The sequence below is a fragment of the Syngnathus floridae genome, chromosome 8, assembly GCF_059516105.1.
Source record: "Syngnathus floridae isolate MCC-2025c chromosome 8, RoL_Sflo_1.0, whole genome shotgun sequence".
NCBI lineage: Eukaryota > Metazoa > Chordata > Actinopteri > Syngnathiformes > Syngnathidae > Syngnathus > Syngnathus floridae.
The window spans coordinates 3545374-3565224 of NC_142420.1; the positions used below are offsets into that span (position 1 = coordinate 3545374).

Sequence of the window (19851 nt, forward strand, 5' to 3'; positions counted from 1 at the left end):
AACGGCAGAGTGAAGGGCGAGACGGGTGGAGCGAGACGGGAAAAGCGCGGGGGGAAAATGACGGGGTAGAGAGACGGGAGGGCAAGACAGGTGAATGGTGTGAAATGGTGGAGGTTTTTTATGTGCCATGTGGCTATATTGAGGTGTTCTTTTTAACAGGCTGGCGAGAAAGGAGGCCCTAGCGCCCTGCAAAATCTGGATATTGCGATACCTCGGTCGACTTAGTCTACGACATTAGCGGATGATGTCAGGATAGGGCTTCACAACGGTGTGTTTACGTCTTGATGTTACTTCACTAGGTTGGCATTATTACAAGTGACTTTGCGGTATGCAATGTGAAGGCACAAGTTTTAATAGCCACAGTTAATAATACGCAACGCAAAAATGCGATAGAAATACACAATAGGTAATTATGTTGTCGCATACACATTAGTCTAAGTAGGGAATATGCAAGATCGGTATACAATATAAATACACTATATTAATGAAGTTGTATTGTAATGAAAATGTTAGGATGGGACTTTATGGTAATGTTTCAATAGGCAAAACACAAATTTGTATTCACTGAACGCTCCACATTAAAGGCCGCTTTTTGTTGGAGCTTGATCTTCACTTTCAATTCTCAATAAAAGAAATCCAAGACATATTCAAAATTCAAATGCGCCACTGGGCTTTGCGCATAGTGTTGTCATATAGCAGGAATGTCAGCTATGCGGACCTTGTGGAATGTCGCCTCCGGGCTTTTCGACTGCGCCCTCACAATAGAACAGAAGACAGTTTCTATGTGAGCCAGAGGGGAGATCGATCCAATCAAACGGCCTGCTTCATCCAGAGAGCAATACTACTTATCGAATAAATAAGCAAAACGTTACATTAACAATAGGCTGAACGAAAGGGATTTGGATTGCTTACTGTCTACTGTGCATCAAGAAATGAAGAACATATGAAGAACTCTGAAAGACCTTCAGCATGTCTTCCTTCTGCCAATCATCTATAGCTGGAGCTGGATATTAGTCTGGTGTGTGTTTGTACAGTTGAAATTGCACGTGGCCTAAGGTGTTCTATAAAATGATGCCGAATGTTTTGGCGCTGCCGCATGTGACGTAGTGAGTCCATACTCAACACCGATTGGTTACCGGTAATGCGACACCAGCAAAGGAGGAAAAATTTCCTTTCAAAGGCTTCATCGGCAACGACCAGAAAGCAGCTGCACCTGACCGCACAAACTGCATTGACTATATTTGGAAGCACATTGCCAGAAAGGCTCAGCTCGCCTTTGGTTTGCAGCATCAGACTAAAAAAGAAATGCAAAAGTTGGCTCATTTCTATTAAAGCTTGCATGGAAGCGCAAAGAAAAAAAAAACAAGGTCGTGAAAAAAATTGGAATTTAAAAATAAGACTGTGGGGAAAGGTTCATTGCCAAGTTATGCGAAGGCTGAGAGCTTAGACAGAGTCGGGTGTTGAAAGCCTCCGGGCAGGTCAGACAAACCTGTTGGAGGAGGCAACAAAGGCAAATTATCCAAAATGTCAGTTATTTATAGGTGCACTTCCGGATGTCGACCCAGCTGAGCACTCGCGTTTGCCTCTGTTCAGTCAGGCATACTTCCAGCCACGCGGTCTCATCTTCACCGTTGATTTGATGCATCTTCAAAAGGTCACAAAACATACGAATGCAGCCTAATGACCACGCACACTCACCCGGTTATTGGCCACACAGATTATCCTGGCGTAGCAGCAAATCATCAGCAGGATGAGCGTGAACAAAGGCACGTACCATCTGCAAGGTGACATCAGAAAGGAAGCAAATGAACGAAGAATGTTCATGCGAAAATGAGATGTTTCCTGGTTCAATTAGAGTGAATCATCGAAACCGTTTTCTTCATCATACTGTGCATAATTTAGAACAGCACCTCAAATAGGAAGGAAGTGGCGACGGAGGTTCGTGTCGTAGAATGTTATCAGGAAGTTGCAACACAGATAAACTAGTGCATTTGAGATGTTCACCCTAAAATGGAATATAGCGTGTTTGACTTTATTTCTGCATCTCACTATTCACTCTCCTATTGGTTACAATGTGTAAAGCCCTTTTAAAACCTAAAAAGGTATCATTACAATTTAAGCATTTTGAAGAATTTCAAGCACCCACTCCAACCGAAAAACGTATCATTACTATTGAAGCATTTTGAAGAATTTCAAGCACCCATGGGAACCCAGCTAACCTCGTCTTCTGACTGACCACCCGCGCACGCCGCACTCATTCGTCATTCTCGTAAGCCAACCCGGCTGGCTGGTTAATTAAGGTCGCGGAAGCTACGCCGTGTGACGCCGTTTTACTGAGGCCAAACCGCAAAGAGACAAAGGTAGGAAAATTACCGGAAATACACAACGTTCCTGCGGGATGAAACACTGACAATCAAGGGGAGGCACTGGGTAGCGAAAAACATGTCAGGTATTCTGACCGGATAAAAGAAAGGGAGGCAGGCGAGAGGAGTGAGGCAAGGGGAGGGTGGCGGGGCGGTGATGGCTTTGTTGGACTGGCAGCTTTGTGTTATGCAACCTCTCGGGAGGTGATGTAAGCTCGGAGGTGTTTCAACCTCTCCCTGTAATCACAAAACCAGGCCTTTGTCTCGCTTTGATAGGCAGGTTCGCAGACGCCTTTCGTCTGTTTTGCACCGGTGCGGTGCCAAAAAATTCAGGCTTACCCCAAGCCGGCGCGACCATCCGACCCGAGCTAACCGAGGCCTCGCCGCGATCATTTTTAGTCGAGAACGAAATATGCCTCAAATTTAAAAGTTTAGGATCAATTTGTAGACATTCAAGTTCATTAGTCCAGTGGAATCTCTAAAAGCAATTTTTTGAGGGACACTCGCCGACTCACAGTTCGAAAAGAAGTTTTGCCATTGGAAATACAACAGACTCGGGGTCAAATTGTTCATAAATGAATAAATAAATAAATAGTTTTATAAACTAAGAGAATAATGTTTTTGTAACACTTTTGTCAGATATAAACAAATGACGTTTTTCAAATTACCTGTCATTGTTTTAATCGAAATTTTGTATCAAAAGTACTAGTCGTATTAGTTACTTGATGTCGGTATGGGTGAATACTTGAGAATGGAGAAAAAAGTGTGATTCAATATTCCTAACTGATTGGCCTACTTTTTTCAAAGCAAAAATCCCCCTTGTGTGACTTTCAGGTATTTGTAGCCAATCCCAAAACTGACATCCATTTCCCTCCTTGGCAAGACTCCATTTGCTATGCCAGACGCTCTGTCGCATCTTAATGCTTCAAACCTGATCCAACATAGATCCATTTTTCATAGCCCTACCACTGTTCAGAGTCGCCGTAAGATAGAGCCTTGCCCTCTTGACTTCAGGCAAAAGGTGAACGACATCCTAGTCTGGTCGCCACTCAATTATAGTATCTCGAGAAAACCCACAAAAGCACGGGGAGACAAACTCCACACAGTAGCTACACAACCAGGATGCTCTCCGAAGCCCAGAATTATCAGACAGAGGTTTTAACCACAAGGTCAACGAGCTGTTCGTGACGACCATGCACAATTTGAGAAGGTCTCGGAAGGTCAACGAACGTTTCTCGTAATATGCTAACATTGAGAGACATCATTCACAGCTGGTTATAGCATAGCCCCAAAAACGTGTTCATACTTTGATGCTCGCTGATCTATGGTCTGGTGAGAAAGGCTAAGGTCGTGCGTAATGAAGATCTGATTTTGTACAATGAAGGCGGAGTTTTTGACGTAAATTCAGCATGAAGCTGGTCAATTGAAGGGGAGTTTTACTCTGAGTTTCCGCCATCTGAATACAACGATCCATCCATCCATTTTCTGAAGCGCTTCTCTTCATGCGGGTGTGCTGGAATCTATCCCTGCAGACTTCGGGCAGTCGGCGGAGGACAACCTGAACTGGTCGTTAGCCAATCGTAGGGCACACGGACAAACGATCATTCACACTCACAGCTACGGCGTGATAAATCGGCACTCCATGCATGTTTTTGGAATGTTGGAGGAAACCGAAGTAACCTGAGGAAACACACGCAAACACGAGGGGAACATGCAAGGGCGGTGGATTCAAACCCGCACCCTCTGAACTGTAAGTCGACAAGCTAACCAGCCCCACCGTGGTGCCCTGAATAAAAATAAAACTGGCATTTAAAGCAACATGCACAAAAGGTAAATATCACTCCCTTGGCATTAAAATGGTAAAATGAAATTCAAACAAAACTTTTCATTGGCGGCGAGAATCCAGGATGGTCGGCGGCGCTATTTTCGCAGCGGGAAACGCGCCGCGGAGAAGCCGTGCTGTTTTATATGCCTTCCCTCAAGTCTGGTAGGAAACATCAATAAACAAAGAAGAGCCTCTTTGAACACACGTGTGTGTGTGTGTGTGGTGTGTGTGTGTGTGTGCGTGTGCACGGGGGTTCAATAATGGCATGGGACAGTGATGAAAGCATTTCAAGGGTGGAGGGGTGTTAGGGGACCTACGCGAGCGTCACCTCGTGTGATTTAATAACCCGCTCTCCGGAATAAACAGCGTCCAATTACGGCAGCGCGCGTCCCATTAATGATGGAGGGACGGGGTGGGCGGATGGAAGGGAGCGGAATGGGAGGGGTGGCATTTTTAACGATAGCGAGCGAGGGGAGGCGGCGGGCTTGGCGGCGAGGGGGAGAGAATGACGGGCGGCAGCTACAAAGTGCTCTAATTAGCATGATAATGATCTGCCATTAGAGCCCCGCTCTACAGCTGTGCGCTACCCGGAGCCGGAGCGAGACGGGAAGGAAAAGAAGCAGAGAGGCAGGGAGAAAAGGAGATTCCGAGTGGGTAGGGGATGACAAAGATGAGGACAGGAATAAAGGTGAAGATGGCGGAGGGGATCGGGGCGACGGGAGGATAGTAGGTCGAGAAGAGAAAGAAGAGAAATTAGAAAGCGGCGCAGGGTGATTAAAAATAGAGCAAGCGTGGCGTAAAGGGGCTGACGGGAGATGGATGTCTAAAAAAAGAAAGAAAAGGATAACGGCGGAGGAGAGTTGGCGGGAAGGACTGCGGCGAGCAAGCGCTGGAGAGAGAGAGAGAGAGGGAGAAAGAGGGGGAGAGAGAGTGTGAGGGGGGGCTTGAAACTTAGAGAAAGATCTTCAGAGGCACGAGCGCAGATTGAATCCCTCCGCCTCAGCCTACCGTTCCTCCCCCCCCATCCTCCCTCTGAAGTGAAGGACGCGGCGCGGATGAAAGGAGCCTTAATGGAAGCGCTCAGCAGAAGATGAGAGTGCAGCAGGGACCCGTCGTTCCTGGTTAGCGCTCAACTGCGGCGACTCAACTTTGACCTACTGCACCGACAAGAGATCACAATCTACCTGTTCAACCACTTGCACAAAGGCCGGGACAAATAGAGAGACAAAAATAAAAGGAGCAAGTAGAATCGAATGGCTGCAAAAAACAAGTGTATTTTTGAAATATTTCTCCAAATTCGATCTCTGTCACACTCGCCGCTATCGAGCACAAAGCCGGAGATGAACCGAAGAGCCACTACAGACAATCAGACGGCCTTCCAAAATATTCAAGCTAATGGCTACATTTTTCAGCATTCTTTTTTCAAAAGAACACAAGCAGCAGTATGGTACACTTTCCTTGTGTGGGGAAAAAAAAACGAGATCACACTGCTGTCCAGTGACGGGTTGACATATTCTCTTCCATGCTACTTTTCTATTTTCTTTATCCACTATTGCTACTGAAATGATGCAAATTTACCTACTGTGATTGTTCCATCCATCCATCCATCCGTCCACGCACCCACCCATCCTCCATCGCTGCAGCAGCTTCAACAGGGACCCAGAGACCTGTCCAGCTCATCCCAGAGAAGCCCAAGGTGTTCCCAGGCCAGCCGGGAGACATAATCTCATCCCAGGGCCACCTTCTGGTGTGACATAACCGGAACACCTCACAGGGAGGTGTCCAGGAGGCATCTTAATGAGATGCCCAAGCCACCTCATTCGGCTCCTCTCAAAGCGGAGGAGCAGCGGCTTGACTCCGAGTCCCTCCCGGATAACCGAGCTTCTTACGCTATCTCTAAGGGAGAGCCCGGACACCCTGCGGAGGAAAGTCATCTCAGTTGGTCACCTTAGACCTGTTTGCCATGGGTATGGACCTGCCAGGGGCATAAGGCCCTAGACAACTTAGCTCCTTGGATCACTGGGATATGCAAACCCCTCCACCATGGTGGACGACTCATTTTACATATATCTACATATGTTAATATTTGTATATATCTACATATGTGCACTGCTGGGTCAAAAACAATCTGATTTGGGTTGTAAAATGGACTGACCCAGGAAGTTGGGTCAATTTGTTAAGCACAAAACCATTTTTTTGTCCGAAACAACAGGTCGATCCGAGTTTTAACCCAGAGGGTTTAAAGGTGTGTGGTATTCTCAAGAAGCTGTCTTGTATTTCTCTTTTATTCACTTTATTTACAACCCAGCACACAGACCTAACATCTATAACATCCTACTCGCAAGTTGCCACCTGACACTACTTCTTCATCTCTCATCTCACTCTCTTATATCAACATTCCTTATTCTTCAAACTCCAAATCGTCACCAGTTCTAATTACTGGTTGAATGCTAGTCGTACTTCGAATCTGAGATCAACTAACAAACGATTTGAGATAATTGAATAATCAACACGACGATAAGAAAGACAACTTAATGAACCCCGTTACGGGATTAAAAAGGTTGAATTAATGCAAGACATATGAAAACTTAAATGCTCAGTGAGGCATTTTAAAAATTGGCGTGGGCCATGTACAGTAGTTTGCCTAGTCCTTGTCGAACGAGACCCAACAATGAAAGACTGACAAATCAGGTATTTAGGTAGTCACAAATTGCCGACCAAACCAAACCTACGAGGAAAACGGGCTCCGGAATGTTTCATGTCAATAGGTCCAATAACTACCACAGCTAAAATCCCTCCGGGGTCATTACCATTCATTTGTGTCACACGGGGTCAACGACATGCTGCCAACGGGGGACGCGGGAGCGCTGACTCAGCACGACTGCGGCGCGCTGAGTCAACCCCCTTGAAATTCAGCACCTTCGTCTCATGAGGCCCTGTCCTCTGCGCCTCGCTTCCGCCGAGCGTAGCCTGTCGCGTCGGCGTGCTCGGATGAGCGCTGATGAAGATACACGGCGCGGCGTGGCCAGAGACGAGGGGCCATCCATTTCTCTTAGGCTCATCTCCATTCCCGCTACGGCGCCGCCAACCTCCCTCCCTCCTCTTTCCCTCCCTCTCCCGCTGAGTTATGCCCGCTCTCTCCCTCTCACGCCTTCCATCTTTCTAATTTTCACCTTTAATGCGGCAACCTTTCGCCCGGCTGCTGCCAGCGACGGCGTGCGGTTTAACGCGTGTGCTTCCTCCTTGACGGGCGCTGCCTTGGCCTCTAATCTCTCATCTGGTTTGATGTAATTAGAGCTAATGATGATTCCCTGATCCTCTGAGCGGCTCGTCCCCCTGGGCCACAACAGCGAGGAAAACTAGAAAGAGCCGGGGAGCAGAGGAGCGCTGATAAAAGAGACACAGGCTCGTTTAGCACAGCTGATAGCATGTTGTGTGCGTGTGTGTGCGTGTGCGCGTGTGTGTGTCTGCGCGCCAGCCTTGTGTGTGCTTATTTGTTTAGAAAGATTGATTCCCTGCTGATGCCGCGAGCAGCAACGCAATTACCTTGCCTCGTTGCGAAGCGCTGTCGTGTGTGTGTGTACGTGCGTGCATTTGTGCGCTTAAGTGTTGGGGGTTGACTGGCGGCGCATTTGCAGATTTCGGCCGGCTGCGGAAAGCGTCAAGCAGAAATAATCCTTCATAGCCGTCCTGAGCGTTAAATACACGCAGCGACTTCCCTGATCTGACATGGGTGCAACACACACGCGTACACACACGAGATTTTAGCCAATCTTCAATACGGGTGAAATTACCCGCAGGCTTCCCAATATGTTCCCATACCAATTCAGTCAATCAGAAGCCTAAAGAAATTGAATTCCGGAAAGATAAGAACTGTAACATAAAAGGTTAGCGTGAACCTCCGTTTATCGAGCTCCATTTCCAGCTGTAATAGGTGAAAATCTGGCTGGAGAGAAAATCTTTTTAAAGCAAAAGTCAACCCTAAGGATTTCTTTTCAGGATGGACAATGTGTAAGAAAATGGTATTCTGCTTAACATTTCCGAAATAAGACTTAAACAGAACAATTCATCAACCTCAGGGCGACGCCATCCTGTTGTCGATAGAAAAACACGTCACCGAAGCTCAATGGTGCGTTCAGAAATACGCACGGAGCACGCATTGGTTCGGAAAATCAGTGCGTTGCTCAAATTTGCCATTCGGAAATTCAGAGCGCAACAAAAACGGAGTGCTGCTGCGTGCACTCAAACGCCCCGACTGAGGACAAAGTAGCTACGCCAGTGCTGACTGCGCTTGAAAATAAATGGAAGATGAGCATTCTCTCTCTCTCTCTCTCTCTCCCAACACACACACTCTGAGTCGCGCATAGGCGTCAGAGTGAATTTCCGAACGCTCCTAAGGTCAGCGGTCGTTCGGCTGACAGATTACTGGCCGCGATGGATTTTGCAAGTGCTATACGCCCTTACTCATTTGAACTGGTGTACACTATAGCAATCTGCAGCAGGCAGATGAAAACATGGGGCAAGAAGATTGAATCCTATAATAAATACAAAATTGAATACTAAGTGTGCTGTTTGAAGAATACTGTTGAAATGGGTGTTGTAACAAGAAGGTACCAATAGGGGGTGCAAGGTGTCCATATAAAGGAGGTACAATAAGAATCGTTGAGTGTGTTCACGCAAAAACACGAAGCCAGTCACCGTTTTATGCCACCTGTATGGAAATTTCAGTATTTCCAATCTGGACAGATGTACGTCATATCTTTGCGAGTGGAGAGCTAAATGGCGCCTCCCTTTGGCAAGTAGGTGCCATGTTTTGAACGTATTTTTTTTTAGACTAAATACTCGGTAGACTATCGTCTGTCAAGTAAAGATGCCAATTTTAAATTACGCTGGAAGTTTTAACATCTTTGGTTGAATTCCTCTTTTTAGCATCCTCTTGTTGTGGTATTAGTCCACGTTATTGAATGTTTACATTTTAAAGAGGTCCCGAAATATTCAAACCGTTTGTTCACTTGTAGCGGGTGAAGTTAGACACGCTAGACAGTGAATTTCCGCTTCCGTGCTAAAATGGAATGTTGGGAGTGCAACAGGAATGGAAATAAAAATAAAAAGCGCAAGCAAAGAGGAAAAAAAAAACACTTTTAGTCTCATGCTGAGGGGAGGGGAAAATAACCCACAGGCTCCCCTCGATACGCAACCCTTCACATTTCCCCGCAGAGACCCTCCACCCCTACAGCAGGCTTTGATGGCGGGGCTGAAAGGGTCTACTTACATCCCAAATCTCCAGGCTACGTGATCGTCTGTGATCCAGCTGGTGGAAAAGAGAAAGAGAGAGCAGGGTTACTAAGGAGAGAGAGCGCGCGGAAGGGAGGCTTGCGACTGCGTACGGGGGGGGGGGGGGAACGCCGCGCAGCTGTAGCTATTAATAAGCCAAGAGTGGAAAAAGAGAGCGCCGAGCCTGGAGATTAAGGCTCCGTCCCAATTTTCATTCCACGTCCGGCTCTCCTCGGGCCCGGCGTCGTCTTTTCCCTCAGCCCCTTAACGACTCTCCAAACAAACAATGATGCTTCTCCTGCTCACCGAAGGAGCTGGCGTTTCCAAATGTTTAAAGATGAGCTGATAATTGCCCGTTTTTACAACGCTAGGTCTTATGAGGGAAAAAGGAGCCCGCCGGGAGCTGGAAGGAGGCCAAAGCGGCTTGCCGACAAAACAAAGGCGCCGGGCGCTACGACGGTTGCGACTCACCACCAGGCTCCCGCTGGGCCGTAGTAACCTTTGAACAGCGGCAAGGATGACATGACCAGGGGAACCCCCCATGCGATCAGATGGTAAAACCTGATAAAAACAAAAACAACACTTTCAATGTGGAACACCAACTCGATAAATGTGATTTCTGACGTCAAGGAAGTTTATCAGCAACATTTTGCACAAAAAATGATCTCTTCTATCAATTCAGTTTTCATTGTTGTTTGTAGGATTATATGAGAACGGAGCAACTTCCATTCAAAGTTGTAGTTTTGATGCAGTTTTAAAATATTCATTCGCTAATTCATTTTACAAAGTGAGTCACGAATGTGCGGGAGCCTATCCCAGCTGACTTTGGGCAGTAGGCCTTGAACACCTTGAACTGAACCTTGAACTGACCTCACCAGCCAAGGTCAGGGCACACAAAGACGATCATTGGAGCTCACAATCACACCTACGGACAATTTTGAGACGCCGATCAGCCTACCATGCATGTCTTTGGAATGTGGGAAGAAACCCATGCAGGCACAGGGAGAACATGCAAACTCCACACAGGAAGGATTCGAACACCACTACTCTGAACTGTGAGACGTTTTTGTAAACAATTTCTACAATTATTTCTGCTACTTATGTTTCATTGCTCATTAGCAAGACAGCCAAAAATTTCTGATCAAGTTTCCACGAAACTGAGTGACGTTATGTCACACTTAAAATCATCAAATTCCATATTCATTGCTGTTTGCTAACATTGACTCTGCAGCGTAGTTTTTTTTAAAACAGATGATGCAAAATATTTGTAGCCAATTCCCAGGAAACTAAGGAGTTCTGTTCATAACATCATAATTTCAATGCTTTTTCATTGTTAATAAAATAACTGAAAAATTTGATGATGAGGCCGGGAGGTCCTCCAGGCAGCCTTGCCGGCGGTGGCTAGCTAACGCGGCCGGCGGCGAGCTCTAAGCTTTTTGGCTGCACATGTCTGGCTGGTAAGAAGCCAAAGTCTTTCAGCAAATAATGTTCGTTTATCCGTCTGAAGCTAATTCTGCCTCGACAAGCCGTAGGAGCTAGCGCAAAAGTCGCAGTGTCTGCTTGGCTGCCAGACTATGGACCTGTAAAAACTTCCAAAACGTCCAAAAGCTACGACTAATGCACATTCCTTGTGCGTGCTTGCCTGAAAAATTCCCAAACGTGGTAATATTAACTATAATTGCAGTGCAAAGGTTGATTTCTAAGACAGGAGGTCTTCACCAGAACCACAAACAGGAATTCTGGTCTCCCTTAGCAGGTGTTGCCATAATTAAATCTGAGAGCTCAACTGGGTAAATGAAGACGGAAGAATCTAGACAAGGCAAGGCAAGGAAAGGCTCTACTCTATTTTTTTTTATACGTTAATCAGCTTACCTTCATGGAAACATTTGAAGAAAGCTGACTGGGCTAAAACTGCTTAGGGGGTCGAAAAAAAAATCATTGACTGCTATTAAAGAAAAAAAAAAATGAAGCGCCATATGTTCGTGTGTGCGATGTGAAGATTGTGTCTTTTGGGGTTGTCCATCAATACTTTATACAGCGAACAGCATCAGCCAGTCAATAGAGTGGAAGTCCTACCCTGACATCTTCCGAGCGTGGTCAATCGAGCAGATGCGACAAGGCTGACACACACTCAATCCGATTCGGTGTGTGTGTGCGCTCCCGCTACACCCAATCAACACACACACACACACACACACACACACAAGCTCCCTTTTTCCATTTTACTGCATTTCCCGCCTCTGCAGCCGTCTGATGGACACCAGTGTGAATATGTGGGAGGCGATGGCGTTACAAAAAAAAAAAAAGTGCCGGCTGGTGGTTTAAATAGAACAGGGCGGTGAGTGTGGGAGAGGGATGCGCAGATTTAGATCCAGCAAGGAAGCGTGAGAGAAAGCAGAAAATCAGACAAAAGGGGAGGGGAAACAACAAAGATGGTTTTCTAACACGTGCTTTGTTTTTTGTTTTTTTGCTTCCTTTGTTGAAAGTTTACGGAAAAACTAGGATTGGATTGTCAATAACCTCTATCAGACAAAAAGTCTGCAAAATGCCATCAGAGCAGTGACAGAGGAACCGGAATGTATTGGCTTTAGGTTTTTAAACTTTTGATTCACTTTCAAAGTAATCAAGAAAAAGGAAATGTGGGCCTAGGTTGAGAGCCAACATACTTTCATCAATGTACTGTACAAAATGCAAACATGTTCTAATTCAATTGAGACCTGTTTTGCATGCAAAACGTCTTCAATAGCAACGTAACCTGGAGTCACGGCGATTTCTGCAATGGATGAGTGAAAGGGTGACTTGTTCCCCAAATGAAATGTTTTTCAAAATCAAGGCATTGTTTGGTCCATATTTTTTGTGCATTTAAGTCAAAATATTAATTATGAGGATGCTTCAGCTATGCCACTGCACAAGTGAAGCAACAAAATAAAGAACAGCAACAGTCGCTGATGCACTTTTGGCTGTTCATTGAATGGGACAAAGAGTGAAACACAAATAAATCATGCAAATACTCGCAAGGAGAAAACGCAATCAGTGAACTAATCGAATGATAAATGATCAATCTGAGCAGGGGTCAGAGCATCTTAAACAAAATGCTTTTTTTTAGGGCCTGGACCGAGTGGAATTAGAGGCATTTCATTTCATTTCATGGAAAAAATTGATTTGATATGTGAGCAAATTGTGTTATGAGCTTGAATTAAACTCGTAAATCAAGGTAACCCTGAAGCTATGTTCCACAAGAACTCTGATGCACGGGAAAAGGATGCGCAAGTGGTTGAAACAATGCGCGCAGTTGGGAAATAAATGAACAATTTCAATTTGTTCCCAGTTTTGCGCACAAATGATGTCAGCGGCGGACAAAAGACTTTGAAATCCAACGGCAAAGGGACGAAGCAGTACGGCGAAAAGGCGCTCGCCAGCAGGAGGAGAGATACAAATGGTGAAATCAGCGCTGCCGGTCCCTGGTGAGACGCCTGCCGGTGGAAGGGAGGGGGCGAGCGGGGGAAGACGGGAGGGGAGGGCGCCTTGTCAGGAAATCAATGTCGAGAGCTCGCAGACACACGGGCTGCGGCGCGCGCACACACGCCGCTCGCTCGAAGCGCAGCGAGAGAGAGCTGACGAGGTCCAGAGCGCGGCGCAACATGGGCTTAATGAGGCACAGCAGGGCCACGACGCGTTCCGTATTACGCACACACCCGCGTGCACGGCCGCATGTGCGCACATGCACACACATGCATGGCTTGCCTAGAAACCCCACCGCTTCAGCCCCTGCTCACCCCCCCCGTCACCCACCCGTGCGGCACCCTCCCCCTCCTCCTGCTGACATCTCTCTGCCCTCAGCCTGAATCCGCCCTTCAAAAGCGCATTAGCATACATGCGCACGCTCGCTCTCGCTCGCTCTCTTCCTACCTCTCTCTCTCTTGCATGCACTTCAATCAGTCTTGGCTCATCCCGCCTCGGCTCCCCCTCTCCTCTGGCAATTTGTTCATTCATAAACCATCACAATGAGCCATCAGTGTGTGCGTGGTGGGAGAGAGGGAAAGAGGGAGAGAGAGGGAGAGAGAGAGAGGTGTGGGGGGGATTGGGTTTGGGGATGGGGGCTGAAGGGTAAATTGTGCATGCGTGCAAAGGCACATCCCCGCCCGACTAAACACACACACAGCTTACGTACGTGCAGTCAATTCACGAAAAGCCCCTCGACGCTTGCCGCTAACACACGAGCCGATTAGCGGAGCGCCGTTCTTTTTTTTTCTCTCCCATTCTTCTTCACAGCACGCACAAAAACAAAGGCGCGTCCTCCCCCCCGCCTCTCACTTTCATCCATAGCCCATTTCACACCGCCTGGAAAAGCCGTGAATTTTCCAGCATTTTCCTGTGTGGTGTTCTGGATAAGTAACACACACGCGGAATGAGGGGGGTCAGAGTTGCCAAGCAAATTTGCCAGGTTTTGGAGGTCGCATCACCCCGACATTTAATACTGCCTGTTAAAGTCGGCAATTTTCCAACTGTTTCCAGTGTCGTTGACACGGAATGTGGGTTGGCCTGTAAATTTCTTCGTTGGGACCTAACATCCGAGTTGTAATACTGCCGGTGAATAAGGGGTGTGAAGTTTAACACCGGCACTAGCCATCTTCAAGACTGTCTATTAAAGCCGTGATTTTTCACCTTAATGGGAGGTTGGAGGCGACCTGCAAATTTGTCACCTTCTGAGGTAGTACCGGAGATGTGGGATGCTGCCTGTTTGTAAGGGGTGAGAAGTCTAACATGCTGACTCCAGTCCGTTTCAAACTATTAAAGCCTGGAATTTGCAACCTTTTCCTGAGTTGCTTACACAAGCCACGAATTTGCCACCACTGGTGGCAGAACACCGCTTATGCATAAGGGGTGTGACGTTTAACACGATAACTTCATTTCTGTGTCTATTAAAGCCAGAAAATTCAAGATGCTTCTGAAGTCGCGTCAAAGCCATAACAGTGGCCACGTCAGCATTGTTGACTACTGCTGTGGATTTCAGGACTTTTTCCACTGTCGCTTTCAGGAATGAGGTGTTGGGTTCAACCCACAAGTTCCAAGTTCTGGGAGTTTCTGTTCTTCAGTTTGGTACGATCACATGGTCACATGAGATTTCTACTTCTGAAGACTTTGTCTCGAGATTGATGGTGGGAGGGAATCTGAATGTCTGTGATCAGATTATCAGAGCACACAATGCACAAAGAAGGTTTCAAGATTTAAATAATCCTTACGGCGTTACCAGGCCTAACAGATATTGGTGTCACGTCTTTTTTGCAGAAAATTGCATTATTGACTTTGTCCCCCCCCCCCCATTCAATGTCAGTGCCGTTTATATAGAACAATAAATTGTCTGCTTTTACGGGCAGTGAGTCTTTTTCACACAGCAAAATTAGCACATCACAGCTTCAACTCTGGCATTGATCTGTCGATGCTTTTTATATACGCGGAGAAGCCGGATACAAGCTTTCATACGGTGACACAGCACGCGGCAATTAGATGACGTAAGTGCCACTGTCTAATGTCACATAAAGTGACCAATGCTTTCAACAAGGCGGTGGATACGTGAGGTCAAAAGCTGGAAAAAAAATCTGGGCTAAAGAACCCAGCGAAACAATCAGTGGCATTTACACTATCTGCTTGGCGCCTTTCAAACAGATAACAGCAAAGAGGCAAGAAGGACATAAAAGAAACGTTAGACTGCCTCGGTTTCGGGTATGACACTGCCTTAGACGGGGAAAATTGCCAGGTCAACTTTGTGCCCCCCCCATTCCATGTCAATGAGTTAGGGTTTTGGCATTTACAAGCAGAAGCCTTCTTCACAGCGAGACCCATCACAATTAGCGCATCACAGCCTTAATAGAAGTGCTGGCATTTATCCGCCTGTGCCTTTTATACAAAACCAAGCGACTGCGAACTTTCACATCAGGTGCTATCGGGTAATTAGTTGACGTCAGTGGTGGTGTGACAGAAAGTGACAACGGCTTGCATAAAAAAAACAGAGCGGGGGGTGGGGGGAATGAATATCGAGTGCTAAACTTGACACTCCGATACTGGCATTGCGAAAGACATTTATACACAGGTAGCGCCTCGCCGATGTTATGGCTTTGTTCCTATCTTCAAACGCAGAAAATCGCCAGGTACACCCGGGCGCTTCATTCTGTCTCTGTGCCTTTTATAAAGATCAACGGCCATGGAAAAAAGATGGAAAGATTTCAGCGTTTATGGACGCTAGCCCCTTCTACAAAGAGACCCAACAAAAGTAGTGCCTTGAAACACGATCTGCCCTTGCCTTTTATGCTGAAGCCAGCCAAGCAGATACCATCACAACTGTGGCAGCGCTAAGTGTGACATAAAATATTTTCCTAGAGCGCTCAAGACAACAGGGCATTAGAAGCGAAAGTCGAGTGTGAAACATCACATGCCGACTGGCATTGCGGACCGGCGCCTCCCGAGGGTGGAAAGTTGTCAATGCGCGTCGGTGACGTTTGTATAGAAAAGTGGCTGAAATGTTCTAACAGGGGAAAAAAATCCACTTTCACAAAAATCTCCGCCAAAATTAGTACATTGCCGACTTTGATTCATTTTCTGCCGTTTCGTGTTTTTAAGAGAGCCGAGCAAAACTATCGCTGCAATTAGGCGAGCTCTCGTTTAGACAGAACAGCAACGTCGGAAAGAAGCGCGAAAATGCCAGCAATTACAGGCAGCGCGAAAGGGTCTCTTGATAAGGATCGGTAGTGAGCCCATTCTGGACCCCCAAGCAGGCATCATCCCTGCGCTCATAAACCCGTCTCTTTCTGAGTTATACCGCCATTATATCCTCCGGCTTATTGCTAATCAATGCAGAGGAACTCCCAAGGGGAGGGCTGGCAGGCCCAAACCAACACACACACACACAGGAGAGTCGGACAAGTGTGCACACCTAAGCACATCTACAGAATGGGAGCAGGAACAATCGACTTGGCTGGGCGAACAGAGTGGCTGCTAATTTGTTAAAGCTGCTTGTTCTTCCACCCACGGTGCGCATTCATTTTTTAAAACGTCCTATACGCACACACACACGTACACACACACGCGCACAAATAAATTCACACTTGCTCCGCGGAAAGCGCTCAGGGGAGTTTGAGCGACAGGGACGCTGAGCCACAAAGCGTGAAGATGTGTGCGCACACACACGCAGCCACACAAGCTCGCACTTAGCGGCTGACACTCACTCCCTTTTCAATTAGAGTGGCGGCTGGCTGGAACGGAAAAGGAGGGAGGGATGGGATGGGGGGGGGAGGCGGACGGGAGATGGCTGTCAGGGCGCTGCAGGGAAACACATGCTCTGGCAGGCCGAACACACACACATGCACGCAAGCACACGCACTCCAGGGGAAGCGGCCATCACAAAATAAGACACATAAGTCTCTTCTTTTACGCCGAAAAGCGAGCCCGACTGCTATTCCGCCTCGCTTGTTTATGCGGAACTTATCAACGCCAGCAATATGGCGCCCCAGCGGGTGAATTTGAATAGCGCCTTCGCATCAGCGTTTTTAATGAGCTGCTACGCCGTTCAAGGCTGTCCCAATTACACAGACATCAGTGCCGGCGCCGTTCTTACATCGGCAGCCCCGCTTCGCGTCTCTGTACGGAGCTGTGAGGCGGAAAAAAAGCAACGCGGCGATTCCGGCTTGAACCTGGAAAATACGATAGCACCCGGAGGAGAGCGGGCGTCCTCCAAGGTCAAGCTGGTAACTGCAATATACAATACAATGTGTGTGTGTGCGTGCACGGATGAGCTGTGCGACGGCCGTTCAGCGGCAGCTCCGCTTATGCCGCGGCTTGTCGTGATCCCTGGAATAGTCACCAGTCAATCACAGGGCACATATGGAAGAACATCCACTCACACTCAGGACAATATGGACGCTTCGATGAGCTTAACATACATGTGTGAGGAAGCCCGAGTAACCGCAGAGAACCCACGCAAGCTTGGGGAAATCCTACAAACTTCACACAGGAAGGTCATAGTTGAGAATCAAAAGCAGAACGTCTCAACTGTGAGGCAAGCCGCCGTGCTGCAACGATTAATTTAACTAAAAAGGAAATATTACCAATAGTTCAGCATATGCCGGTTACTCAGCCCTTACACACTGGCTATGCTTTTTTTTTCTGCAAGGAAGACCGTAGGGTTGAAGTCAAAAAGTCACTGCGCACTTAAATTTTTTTATTAACAAACGCGTTTCGACATAATTCCTGTGTACTTTCTGTATTCTATGTTGAGACAGGTCAGTTCAGTCTGAAAGGGACAGGCGAATAAATCCCGGTTCCACCGTTACGCCAATTTACGGCAAAGCCAGTGTGAAAGCGGCTTAGAGGTGATGTAAGGCTTTCGGATTAGGCGGACGGGACTCTACCATTCTGAATCCGGGGGGGGGGGTGGGAAACATTCCCTCCAACTCAACCAGCATAAAGATACAAATTCCCCAATATGTTATGTATGTATAGAAATTGGGGGGGGGGGGGGGGGGGGGGTTCAATTTGGCATATTCTCGCAACAACAATGAAGACGAGGGCGCAGAAGAATGGCGTGAACCTTACTCACGTTTCATATGTGTTGGTGCTCTTCTCTCTGACCAAGTTAAAGTAAAGGTTCAGCGTGATGAGGCAAACCCAGGCTAAGGCACTCCAGTCTGCAGAAGAGGAGGAAAAACAAGGTCAGAAATGCAACACAGCTCCCAACAACACATATACACACACACACTCATATGTATATGTGACATTTTTTGATGAATGGAAGCCCATTCTGCAGTAATATGAGGGAAACCTGTGGCTTATGGTGATGTATGAGAGGGGGGAGCTCGGCGAGAGATAATGATGAACTATGAAAAAGCAGCGCGAGATAACACCGGCGTGGGTGCGCGGGAAGGTAGTGGGCGTGGGGGGGGGGTGCAGAGAGACTATGGTGGGAATCCAACATGGTGGATGTAAAGAGGCTGACACAAAGAAAGAACGTGAAACAAAGCGCTCACGTCTTTTGTTGTACTTTTCAGCCTTACTTTTTTTGCATTTGTGTCCTTGTGCGTTTATGTGTGTGCGTGCGTGTGTTTTTCTTGACAGGACAGGCAAGGCCGCTCGTCACAATGATGAATTCCCGGAGCTGCGTGCTCAGCTTACTCGCTTTCACACAACACAACCACGCGCACAAAAACGAAGCGGTAGCGGCGTGCGTTGACTAAGAAAGTAGGCCGGCCGGCTGTCTCTGTCATCGTTCAAAATAAATCATCGTCTCCGGGACAAGCAAAATGCATTTTACGCAACCGGGACGCGACCGGATCTGGGCTTTAATTCGGTGGTGGGCAACCTACGGCCCCTGGGCCATAAACAACTGGCCGACATATACTGGAGGTCCTCAGTTTATGATCCGACTGACATGCAAGGTTTCGAGGTTACAAACTGTGCGCAGTGATCAAGTTTGAGCAGTAGCCAAAGAGCGACATACGATTTTTCATCTATTTGTTTTCTGTACAAGCTCATCCTCATTCCAATTCATTGTTTTGTATTTATACCCAGGAAGCGCTTTTCATAAAATATCGACTGAATCATGGCTTTACAAATGTGTTTGTAAAGGTTAGTGACAGAACAGAAATCAATTGTAGGACAACGTACAATGTACAAGTATAGTTAAGATCGGAAAATTACAACTTCATGATTATATGATTTTGTGTTGTGTGATATTACAGAGCTTCTTTTGTCTAATATCTATGACCTATTCATTAAATTGTCTTTTTTCTTGAAATTATACTTATTTTCATTTTTATTATCAAAACTTACAATTATCGTACTATTCTTGGAAATGACAACTTTATTTCAGGTAATAGTACAACATGTGATTGTAACGTGAAAAGGTTTTTCATAAAAAATTATTTTTTTCTCAAATATTTTAAATTGTCATCAACTAAGATTTTATTGTAAAATAACGATTTTGAGTGAATGAATGAACAATCAAAGGAATAAATAACAAAATAAGATAATTATACATAGTGTAATAATAAAAAATAATTAAATTACAATTTTCATAACTGTAACCAAAAGTTTTTCAATTCGTTTAAAAAAAAGACGAACTGTGTTCTCATGCTTGGTGGAGGTAGTGAGCCACAGCAGAATGTTATGAAAAACTCCAACACACATTCAACCCACAAATACTCGTAATATTTAAATCAGCCTTTTTTTTATTCAGTACGGCCCTCAGACAACTTTATGAAAACTAAAATCACCCCTGATAGAAAAAAGATTGTCCCACCCATTTTAACGTGCACCTGCCCCCTGTATCCCAACACATTTCATAACATTTTATTGGTGTGAATTTAAAAGCAGCGCTACGGTGTGCAGCTCCCACCA

General features: G+C 46.5%; 1 protein-coding gene across 4 annotated transcripts in view; it reads right to left on the bottom strand.

Annotated features, from left to right (window-relative positions):
* The window catches only part of LOC148394020 (cyclic AMP receptor 1), a 65236-nt gene that overhangs the window by 35996 nt on the left and 9389 nt on the right, over nt 1-19851 (bottom strand). For all 4 annotated transcript variants that reach the window (XM_088382372.1, XM_088382371.1, XM_088382373.1 and 1 more), the window contains 4 exons: nt 18056-18143; nt 9934-10023; nt 9461-9499; nt 1699-1777 (listed from right to left, as the gene is read on the bottom strand). In XM_088382372.1, the coding sequence (XP_088238498.1) occupies nt 1699-1777; nt 9461-9499; nt 9934-10023; nt 18056-18143 (296 nt within the window). The remainder of the gene's footprint in view (nt 1-1698; nt 1778-9460; nt 9500-9933; nt 10024-18055; nt 18144-19851) is intronic.